General features: G+C 32.3%; 1 protein-coding gene across 1 annotated transcript; it reads right to left on the reverse strand.

Moving 5' to 3' along the window:
* Positions 1-2,425: 2,425 nt before the first annotated feature.
* On the reverse strand, positions 2,426-8,574 carry LOC121392723 (inositol-3-phosphate synthase 1-A-like). Its single transcript, XM_041523824.1, is given in 13 exon segments — positions 2,426-2,540; positions 3,156-3,295; positions 3,498-3,689; positions 3,823-3,987; positions 4,304-4,464; positions 5,095-5,236; positions 5,238-5,268; positions 5,944-5,951; positions 6,953-7,051; positions 7,515-7,564; positions 8,087-8,220; positions 8,272-8,450; positions 8,452-8,574. Coding segments are annotated over 13 exon segments (1,539 nt in total).
* Positions 8,575-12,700: the final 4,126 nt, after the last annotated feature.

A 12,700-nucleotide genomic window follows, 5' to 3' on the forward strand; every position in this document is an offset into this window, starting at 1 on the left:
TTCAGTTTGTGGATTGGTGCCCAACTGTTTTTTAAAGTTGGCATAAACTTATCAGCCACCTACTGTTCGTTCCAGGTGTGGTGATCTAGCTCCAAAGTCCAAACGCGCTGTTCTGGAGGTTGTCTAAAGACGTACAGCTATTGCTGCGGCCTGGGCTCGTCTTGATCACAAATTTGATCTAATGTATGCTAAACGTGCCTTGTTCATTGGTATGTTGGTGAGGTTATGGAAGAAGGAGAGTTCTCTGAAGCACGTGAAGACTTGGCAGCTTTGGAGAAAGATTATGAAGAAGTTGGCATGGACCTACTCATGCTGAAGAAGATGAAGATAATGAATATTGATTGAATTGACGGAATGTTGTATACACATGTACACTATTGCAAACAGTATGTAATATCATGTTTTATGTAATGTGGTATTATATTCATTATGATTACTAATCTTTTAAAAAAAAAAACAATATTAGAACACAACATATTTTCTCCTTGCTAGCAATACAGTTTAGAAGTATAGATTTTAGTTTTGTACTCATTTACCAAACCATCAGAAGGAACTCATCTCCAATATCACAGAGACCTCCCCATGCATCACAAAGCTCTCAGTATTGCAATACTTATAATGACGGCTTATGTTTATGCTGAGAGGTTCTATAATGTACAGCAATATGTCTCTAATGTATTAAATACAGCCAGTTGTACATGATAATACATTCATATGAAAGTGTACAATGATATGTCATCTGAAAATACACATTATAAACAACCAGAGAGAAACATAGTAACTGTGATTAAAGAACAACAGTTATTTTAATAGCTAAATATAGCTGCTATTTAGCTATCTGAGATTACCTTTCTTTTTAGCTAGAGACTCTTTCTCTACCTCGGTTGAGGCTAATCTCAAACCAAACGCCCACCATTTAATATAATATTAATTGTAATACTGGGAATAAAATAAAAACTCAGTAGACTTGGCCATTGGTAGACGCTTGACTGAAGGTTGGAGCCATTTGTTCTGTTCTACTCTGACAGGAAGTGTCTTGATGATGTTACTACAGTGCCATAATGCCTTGGGAATGTGGCAAACCCTTGATTTGGAATGCCATTTGCCCAGAATGTTTGCACACCTCAGCTCCTCAAGTGCCACCAGTGAAACCTTGATCTGTAGCAAACCATGGCTGTGGAGAGGAAACTGTTGAAGTACACACACCTTACTTTCTGCTACAAGTTTATACCTTGTAGCCATAGAAACAACTGGAGTTTTAGGACCTCAAACTGGAACCTTCCTGTCAGAATTTGGGAGATGCATTAGACATGTTACTGGGGAAGAGAAGACAACTGATACTTATCCCAGGCCTTTAGCTATAGATCCTATAGAATATTACAGTGAAATGTATGATAACATATCCATCACTGTCCAGATAGGTTAATACTGCAGTTACATAGGCACTATTTCCGACCATCCTGATTTGGAGACCCATTTTTAGACTTGATTTTCATTAATCTTGTTTTAGATATTCTATTTTATTGTATTTTATTTATCCTCAAATAACAAAACGATGAAACTGAAGTTATTATTCTCTTTATAGTTTACATATGTGTCTATTTCATTTATCAAGGATTATCATAATTAGCATATGTTATCATACATTGCAACTGTAATATTCTATATATCTATAGTTTAAATAGCTTCAAACCACTAGCTGATAGTAATAACTCTCTTTTAATAATAGCTTTTATTTTTATTACTATATATTGCTATCAGTACATCTTGATCAACAATATCATTTGGATTAAGACAATAGAAGATTAAATGTCTTCACCATCTACCAAAACTAACAACAATAGACATATCACTTGTAAGAATAATTGATGTCAGACCAATACTAATTTATAATAAATTAACTAATATAAGCTGATGACATAGTTGCCACACAATTTTTAAAAACATTACAACATTTATATACACAACACTTCCTAACATTGACCTTGTGTATTAGTTAGACTTAATTGTTATATATCCTCTACTTAAATTGTAAGTGTATTAATGAATTTCTAAGAACAAGTGACAATATTTATTAAAAAGCATACATTGATATGAGCACTGATAATACATGTATATACCAGGCAAAATGTAACAATATAGAAATATTGTAAATGATAATTTTGGAATAACAAATGACAATACAATGACAATAATAGTGATGTTCTTTTAATTAGTATAGTATATGTTATGATTTATACATGAATCTAAAAGCATATATATGTTTTAGCAGCAATACAATTGAATGGTCTAAATAAACATAAGATATTAATATCATTATTGGTAATAGTGACTATTAACATAAATATTAATATTATTTTTGTTAATAGTGTCCCTTAACTCCATTGGTCATAACAGGTCTGATTCAATAGGGATATCAGGAAGTTTAGCAGGAGCAGATGTCACCCTGGCAACAGGATGAGGGATAAATTGTTTTCATAAGCTGAGGTATCTTGTGTTCCAATAGCATATGATTTAAAGGAGGTAAACCCAACATGCTCTGAAATAGAAAGACAAAGAAAATGTTCTATTATTAAGATAACAATAGTAATAGCCACACTATATACTTTGTGCAATTTGTTTGATATTGACTTGGTGTTTTTCTCAGGCAATGACTAAATGTCACACAAGAATTCACTAACTAAAATAGGAAACATCTCTAGACACAATACAATGCCTATTGTAGCTAAAACTTGAGACAAGCAAACAGCAAAAACAAGACTAAGCAAGATATGAGGCCCACGCCCAATTGTCATTATTGAGACTTCACAAACCACCATCACAAACTCAGATTGGACAGAGAATAGTAAATCTTTTGAGTCAGTTTAGATCTACTTTATTGATCACTATACAATCTGAGGATGATGCTAAGATTTTTTGTTAATTAATTAATCTATTTAACTAACATGATCACATTTCAGTCAAGAATATATACTGCACTTAAATAGTATTGAAATACTATTCAAAAACGGAACTTGCTGTTTATTTATTTAGTTTAGTTAGTTAAACTGGTTTCTTAACAAAAAGAAGTTTACTATCTACTAACTAATCTGACTTTCAACATAGACTTAAAAAATTATAATTACATTTATCTATTTATTTTATCAGTTATATTACTGAAGATGTTTTCAATACAAGCTCTTTGACGAAACAAAGCATTTACTACAGGAGTACCAGGAGGGACCATAGGAGCTTTGAGAAGATAACTCAAAATGGAAAGAACAGAATGAAACTGTTCAAAGTCGCCCCCTCTACAGTCTTAACCTGTATACGAGAGACAAGTCAAGATAAATACAAGTATTATACTTAGATAGAGATTAGTGGACTGGCTAAGTAAATTAAGCACCAAAGACAAATAAAGATCAATGTTCTCATTTTGTTAAGTAAATTAAAAGTACACTTAAAACAAGAGTATCAAGCAGATCATGTTGTTCTTCTATACAGTTAAATACATTAATGTTTCTAACCTGGATTCTCTCAAAGAGTTCAGCAATGATGACAAGATCAAGTATAATAGGAGAAGCAAGAAGGGAGTCCTCGCAAGTGTTATGTAAAACTATTGTATTTAGTCCACCCATAAAAATTTCAGATGTATATTCATCCATAGCACGTTTGGAATCACCCACATATGGGACATATTTTATCACAACCTATTATAAATAATAGACACACAACAATCCATTATTTGATCTTAAACACAGGTTTATTAATATATACACGTACTTCTGAGTTAACAATATTATTATATTTAGCATTTAGTTTACATTACTGAGTGTCACTTACAGTGTGATCTGGTTTTTCCTGTGGTTTATACAAGACGTCATTTGATTGTACCATATCGTCCACAACATTACTCTTGGAGATCTCTTTACTTCGAAACTGTTGAGGAGCTGACAAGTTTTTACCATCATTATTACCAAGGTGATTGTAACTAACAATAGATGTAGGCTGGGAAAAGTAAAAATAATTAAAACCAATAAAATGTTTAATAACTTAACAATTTACAAACTAAAGTGTTTTGATGTATTATTTACTAGTAGATTTATTGCAGTAAATGAATAGGAGAAGATGCTGAGTATTGGATATATCATTATTAAGTTATGAGGTATAAACCTCAATGCTAGTGGCTAGCAATGTTGGGCATACTCTCTCAAGATAACATGATATAATTATACAATAAAAAATGATAATGTGTAATTATTAACTAAAGCTACTCTCTCTCACTTTACATATTATGTATGAACATACTCTCTACTCCATATACCTTCAGTCCAGCTGATACCAAGAAATTAACAATGACTGATTTCATTTTAGTTTGTCCACTCTTAAAGTCATCACCTCCAAGGAAGACTTTGTGTTTTTCAGCCAGCTCAATACAACCAGGTACAAATGTATTTTGAGGAGATCCATTGATATACGTAGTCTGTAAAAAGAGGGAACAAAATGTCATCATTTCAGTTTATTAGGTCAATTTAGATCAAAGGAATTCAAAGCCAATATAATCCACAAGTAACAGTAAGGACATGTTATTGGGGTTATAGACAAGTGCATTTTATTGGCTTCTGAAGTCATTAAACAACAAAGAAATTCTCCAAATGGGCTTAACAATTATCTAGCAACACGTCTCCATTACTTTCCAGTTTTCAAGAAATCACCAAACTGATACTACAGTAGAGCAGGTTGATAACCTGTTCAACATTAAGCTAAAATCAGTCTTGCTTTATTGCCTGTTCTTCTCCTTGTGCAACAAGCATTTTTAGCTAATATAATAGTATTTTGGTCAAAAAACGAAGTGGAGAACAGTTTGTAGTGTTTTGACTCAGTTTTGACCAGGCTGTTACTTGTAGTAATTCTGTTTGAACTCAGTGTTTTCAATCAAACACGTTAGCAACAGGTCTTTCTTCCTCAATAAACAAAGAGGCTGTTACCTGAAATGCTTCTTAATAATACTTTATTAATAGTAATTCTGTATCAATGTAACCTGAAGAAATCAGATCACAAAATTTCATTTAATAGTGACTTGCTAACTTCTAAATCAATCAAAATCCTTACCATCTTCTAAGATGCTAGCAACAGCAAATAATGTGGATATATGATATCTCTTGCTTTGATCCTCATTGCGTTTAATGGAGTCCAATAAGTTATTGGCAGTATCATCAGATACCTTTATGTACATGTCACAGAACCTTTCAGTATATAGCTGTCCAGAGTACAATACATGGACATAACCTGTAAGACAACAAGATACTCATCATAATGTATTAATATATGTAGCTACATCAGATCTTGCTTTGGTACATACATTGTGACATTAACTGAAGATACTCATCATATATATGTATTGTGACATAATGTCATGTAACCATGTCAACCTGAATCTTGCTTTGATACATACATTGTGGGACATAATGTCATGTAACTGAAGACAAGATACTCTCAAATGTATTAATATAGTAGCTACATAGATGCTTTGGTACATATTACTCATCATAATGTAATATATGTAGCTACATCAGATCATAATGTATTAATTGTAGCTTTACATTGTGACATAATGTCATGTACATACATTGTGTAGCTACATCAATGTCATGTAACCTGAAGACAAGATACTCTCATAATGTATAATATGTATCTTGCTTTAATATATGTAGCTACATCAGATCTTGCTTTGGTACATACATAATTGTGACATAATGTCATCAATAATGTAACAAGATACTGATGTAGCTACATCAGATACATACATTGTGACATAATGTATTAATATATGTATAATACATCAGATCTTGCTTTGGTACATACATTGTGACATAATGTCATGTAACCTGAAGACAAGATACTCATCATAATGTATTAATATATGTAGCTACATCAGATCTTGCTTTGATTAATGATACATACATTGTGAGCTACATAATGTCATGTAACATGAAGACAACAGATACTCATCATAATGTATTAATATATGTAGCTACATCAGATCTTGCTTTGATACATACATTGTGACATAATGTCATGTAACCTGAAGACAAGATACTCATCATAATGTATTAATATATGTAGCTACACAGATCAGATACATCATTGTGACTTGTGATACATACATAATGTGCTACATAATGTCTTTGTAACCTGACATAATGTCAGACAACAAGATACTCATCATAATGTATTAATATATGTAGCTACATCAGATCTTGCTTTGATACATACATTGTGACATAATGTCATGTGAACATATCTTGTATTTTTTGCTCACATCAGATCTGTACATCATATACTTTTGTTGTATAATTTTTAGATAATTCTACACAAATTGTACATGTACATGACATAATGTTTACATAAAGGACTATATATATAATACAGTTTTCTATGTGACCTTATCATAATGTTGTTTCTTTTTGCTTGAATGTCTCTAATATCACGTACTGATTTGTTCAACATTGTGACATTTCCCACTTAGTACCAGTGAGTATATTGTCTGCATCGATCACTCTATTGTAATACAGATAAAGAGAATTGATTGATGTCCTTTATATCAACTTGGCTATGTCTTTATGTTTTGTCCTTTAAAACTACTATTATTAATATTAATATTTATTCTTAGAGCCAATGAGACATTTTAATGATGATGTGACTAAACTAGATTCAGAAGGGGATTAACAAACTTTTACATGAGTCCAAATTATGAAACATTCCAATAAAGTCAAAATACTTATTAGTAACAATTTACATGTGCACATCAAATGAACAAAATTCATTGCTTTTAACAGACATAAAGTCTGGTTAACACTTACTTACATAGTGTTAAAACTAAACTGTTAGTACTTTTCATAGTAATAAATAATCAACACCTTAACACATAAAATAGTGAACAACTGTCAACTAATTAACAACTGGAGATTACCTGGTTAGCAGCAATGAAGTCAGGACAATATATTGATGGCCTAGGTTTTAATTTTTCTAAGTGAGGACGTAACTGATCCTGAATACTGATATTTAAGACCTAAATAGATAAGTAGAATGCAAGGATAAGGATGTAAAATCATGTTATATTCCCTTCTCTAAGAACACATTTCTTTAAAGTATATGAACTTATTAATAAAACCTTTACACACTTGATATCTGAAGCTATTTCCAGTGATATCTTACTCCTTCTTAGATTCATGTAGAATCTACATGACATATATCATACTAAAGACCACATTAGTTTCCATCCTTTCAATTAGTTAATTATATAAGAGTAATTGATGTATATGGAGTATCACACCATACGCTGAGAGTTCACTACTACAGTTGTGTGTGACCTTTTATCAAGTCAGGCAAAACAATACTTATTATATAAGCATATTTCAAAAGGATATGTTATAGACATAAAGCCCTTATTGTCATGCATAATGAAAGGGGATATTAGACCATATCATTTATGCAGAAAGTAGATCATGTCAGTGTTATGTGATATATCATACCTTAGCTCGTTCACAGGCTTTAGCAATGTTAGCAGAGGAGATGTCCCATCCTGTTTGACAAAGAAGAAAGATAATTATATAGTTGCATCATACAACTGTGGTAACTGTTACAATTTAAAATAATATAATGACAATGTGAGAACATGTGTATATTGATACCAGGTGGCCCACAACAATAATAGGAAATAGGACAGTTGTTTCACTTCAAGGAAAACAGACTACTACTATCTAGCAGGTGAGGCTATCCCATGATTACTTTGGGCAATGAGGTATGCTCCAAGAGACCATGATAGAAAGTCATTCTTATTACTATTGTATACATGTTTGTCCAATATATCAAAAAAGCCACATAGCTATTGAAGAAAAAAAAAACACAATTGAGTGATCACATCCTTATTACTTCAGCTGTACCTTTGCTAGGCTAGCCACCCACATATCTCATTTTTAATCATCACAACAAACTAACAGTTAGCAAGTACATACATTACCCAATAAATAATGTAGAACATGCATGCCAGCCTATACCAGGCTAAACCACTTATCCCTTAAATCACAAGACAATAGGCACTTACCATCAAATTCAATATCATTTGGATTAACCATAGGCAAGAGATCTTTAAGAGGAACATACACATCTTTACCATCTTGTCCAATACCAAGACTCGTCGTTGATGCTTGAGTTATTGATCCATAATAGTTTTGAATGCTATAGTAATCAAATCAAGTGATGAATATCTTTATCATTGTCAAATCTCACTATAAGTTTATACTAACCTTTACTCCATCCTTAGTTCTCCAAGAAATATTTAGTTTGTTGGCTAACACAGAGGCTGTTAGAGTTGATCCATTGTTGCCTCCCCACCCAACGAGCATGCAACCGACTCGAGGTATATTTACATTGGTCTTTAAAGTCAATATGGTAGTTACTGGCGTCACTATTAGTCCTTCCATCTGCATCCTTCTTTACGTGGCTAGTCTCGTAGTTATAAGTAGCAAGAATGTTGTTCTTTTTATCATTGTATTGTACACGATGACTGTCTACGTAGAACTTACTAGCCATTCTTTCTATAGAAGCCTTAAATGTGCTACAGTCAAGTTTTTATAGTAGTAAAATCGTATGATAACATAACGTGACCCGATTAGTGTAGACGTGGCTTGACCTTTTAAATTGCCTCGTCTAGACTTCCTGTGTTAGCTTTGGACTAGCTGACTAAAATCATCTAAACTGATATATGAATATAGTTAAGTTTGCACAGCTATAGACAGGGTAGACCCTAGTAAATTAAAATTAACTTGGGATGGTACAGAAATTGTAGAATATGTATTATTCACTAGCATGTTTATTTAACATGTGCTGTTGTTGGTTGGACTACTATAATAAGTCTGGATCTCATAAATCTAAAGTTTGTTCAATAATCCGGAAATGAAAAGGGTACTAATTAAGATGGGGTTTGAACCTGCACCTTTGGTCATATTTACCTTTAGACCCCGTATGTACACTTCATTATTTCCTAATCCAAACACCTAGTAAATCCAACAACGAGAGTTCAGTGCTTGGTGGGCCTGGCCCTGACTTTGCCCACCCCTGGATCAGCACCTGCCTATAGATGTGTATATACATATATATATATATATATATATATATATATATATATATGTATACTGAAGTATCTAAGTCTGTTGAAGAGTGCTCGATGTCGTTTAGACCAGAGCGGGTTAGAACAGAATTAAAGGACAAAAGAACAGAGCTCTCGCTGTGTTGCTGTTACTCCGAGTTTCACGCGTTATGCGATCGTCAGACAGCTGCTGTCTGACGATCGCATAACGCGTGAAACTCGGAGTAACAGCAACACAGCGAGAGCTCTGTTCTTTTGTCCTTTAATTCTGTTATATATATATGTATATATATATATATATACACACACACAACCACACACACACACACACACACACACATATATATATATATATGTGTATATATATATATATAATCTGTGAAGGACTGCTAGTGAAACCTGTAAATACTATAGCTGACTATAGCTGCTTTAATATAATTATTATTATAGTATTATTAACTTGTTGGTGTCACTTCTCCCAGTCACATGGCTAGCTAGTCTGACGTATAGTTGTAATAATCTGTATTTAAAATTTTGGGCTATGTGATATTGAGTAGTTGAATGACTTCAGATAATTTAGATACACAAGTACTGAAATATTTAGCTTACAAATTTAGTGGATTATCATTTGACAAACACTATAATGGAATTAATGTCATTGTATTGTGTGATTTCTGTTGATAATAATTATTATTCAAAATGTTGTAGATATATTGATGTCAGATCTGATAACAGAAACTGATTCTTTGCCAAAACTTTGTTGCAATAAAATTACAAGAAATACTTGACAAGCAAAATCACTACTAGACCAATGGCTACTATATAAATAAAAAGTTATATGCGGACTACTATTCAGCACTATACAAAGGTCACATGCATACATATACTCCATATATGTAAGTCACCCACGCAATAATTAAGTAAACAAAGTACTCTCATTCTCAATATGGATGCTCCAGTTTTAGACCACAGAACTTGATATTATATTATGAAGATACTGATTAACCTTTGCTGCTCACTGTGTGTGCGAGGGTTCCACAACTTGCTTGTGTGTGTGTGTGTGTGTGTCTGTTAGCTGGCAATGCACTTTGAACTATTCTAACTCCTGCAACGACAGTGTCTACAGGTACAAAACTTGTCAGAGAAATGGCAAAAGTTAAGTACTAGCCAGTCATTCTAGATAAAAGATTGTCAAAGGAAGACAAAGCTTGAAAAGTCAGAAAGACCTATCAAAGTACAGGCGAGTGTTTGCTCCAATAAAACTACTATAAATACAAAATACACCTATATATCTACAATTTCAGCATGGGGATTTTTGTTTAAATGTTTTTATTTTGAATTTTTATGGTAAATTTTACTCACCTTGACAGCCTTCTTTGCCAACAGTTGTAGCGGTAAGTAAACACATTTAGAAGAAGCTGTTGGTGTCATGAGACTACTGATATAGTGAGTGTTGCAAAAGCTATACTAAGTCTACAAAATAAACATACTGTAAAAGAAAGAGACTGCCACTTGAGTGACTTGACTGTGACTGTTATTGCCACACCCACTATGCATTTGCCACGCCTATAGTTTTACCACCTGTAACCCTTTTGCCTATTTTATTCTATTTAGTAATTTCTCATGCAGTGGCAACATGGCAATTGCAAGCAAACTGACATCTCTACAAAACTTTGGCGAGGGTTCTGGAAAGACAATAGGACCAACCTCTTCAATACTAATTGAAGGAGGTGTTTTTGAATTCTGAGAGGAAACCTTAGAAGTAGAAGCTTCTGATTTTCATCAAGAGCTAAAATAGCATCTGATAGCATCTTTAATAAGTCAAGACCATTGACTATCTCCCAAACCTTGCCTTTACTATTTTGAGTAACTCTCTCTATGGCATGTATAGGCCTAGTTGAAGGTGCTGTACTGTGATAGGTTTTAGGGTCAGGCCAGTTAAACACAGTGACTTGAAAGATTTTTCCCAACACAAGGTGGTGCCATAAGAACAAGTTTCATGTTACTTAGGTAGACCATTTCTTTATGTAGGCCTCATTTGGAAAGGTGAAGCAAATTCTGACACAACTCTGCAAGAGAAAATAACTTAAATATTTACAGATAAAAATGCATATGTGAAGCATCTGAATAGTATCATTAGTAAAACTAATAAAGAGTAGATTAACATGCATTCTACCTTTAATGATGATTAAGGGATGAGGAGGATTTTATATATACTGTCTATAAGAGACTACCTTTATCATTAATAACAAACTTCATGGAACTAGTGATAAAAATATATACTGTCAGCTGTCTCTAATGCATGGATAGTTTGCGTACATTTTTAATAAATAATTGTGATCATTATGTTGACTTCATTAAGATTGCAAACAAAATTATAATCAAAAAATCACTGCAGACTATTTTGATAATACTGTCATTGCTGTAATTGATGGATTATTGAGACAAGTTTTAAGATGCAGAGTTGAAAGAAGCCACAGAATTGCTTAAAGACAATTTTCTTAGTTACAAACTTGAATTAGTCATGTCCAATTCAAAGTGTTGTGTCAATGGTAAATTAAGTAATAATATTAATTGGTTATATGTGTGTCGGCAGTTTCTTTAATTCCATTTGTCGCTCTGACAGTGGATTAAAAGTTGTGAAATTAGAAATATATATACTAGACAAAATGTAGACAAAATCATAGGTAATACATATGGTTTTGTATAGCAGTTAACTTCATATAATTAAAATATTGACTAATTATTTTGCATAATGCCTGGTTATTATCTCAACTCATGTTCTAGTCTAATAAGTTAATTTGTGCAAGTGCCTGACTCAATTTGGTATCTGTTAGCATTCTAAGTTTGTTTGTATGCTAATTTCTTGACTGAGGCCGTAGCTTCAAGCTAAAATAAATGGAAATTTAAACAAAAGCTTTTTTGTCAATTTTGGCATTTAACAAGTAATGATTAATGATACAAATATTGGTTAACTAAACATCATTTGCTAACACAAATGCATATACTTTTTATTATCTTGTTGACAACATTAATATTAGCATCATAGTCCACTAATATTTTACCATATCCAGTTGATCATTACAGGTTGCCCTATATAAAACTGTATGATCCTTTTAGTAATAAAGACTAAGGCAAAAGTAACCAAAAAAACTACTTTATCTATCATTACAGCAATTTACAGGCTCCTAGTACTATATGGCTGGCTGTCTTTACAAAAAGGAAGATAATTTCTGAAATATTTTATGGTGAAAATAAACTTTATATAATATTTAACTATAACACTTCAATGTATTAAGTCCTTGTCCAAAATTTGACTTGTGAACCTGTAATGAAAAAATATTATTGACTTTTAATTGCATACAATCTACAATCTAAAATACCTTATCAATGAGATTGACATGAGTACTAGTATCATTATTCAGTAAAAGACGGGTGATTTTTCACTCAATGGTCTCTTGATGTTAACATCATTAAACGCAACATATTTTTAACATTGTTTTAATAAAAGAAAAAATAAACAGGTTATATTCAAAAAGTTTTATATTTGTATAGTTTTTTTCAGCATTT

The sequence above is a fragment of the Gigantopelta aegis genome, unplaced genomic scaffold (assembly GCF_016097555.1).
Source record: "Gigantopelta aegis isolate Gae_Host unplaced genomic scaffold, Gae_host_genome ctg4370_pilon_pilon, whole genome shotgun sequence".
Taxonomy (NCBI): Eukaryota; Metazoa; Mollusca; class Gastropoda; order Neomphalida; family Peltospiridae; genus Gigantopelta; species Gigantopelta aegis.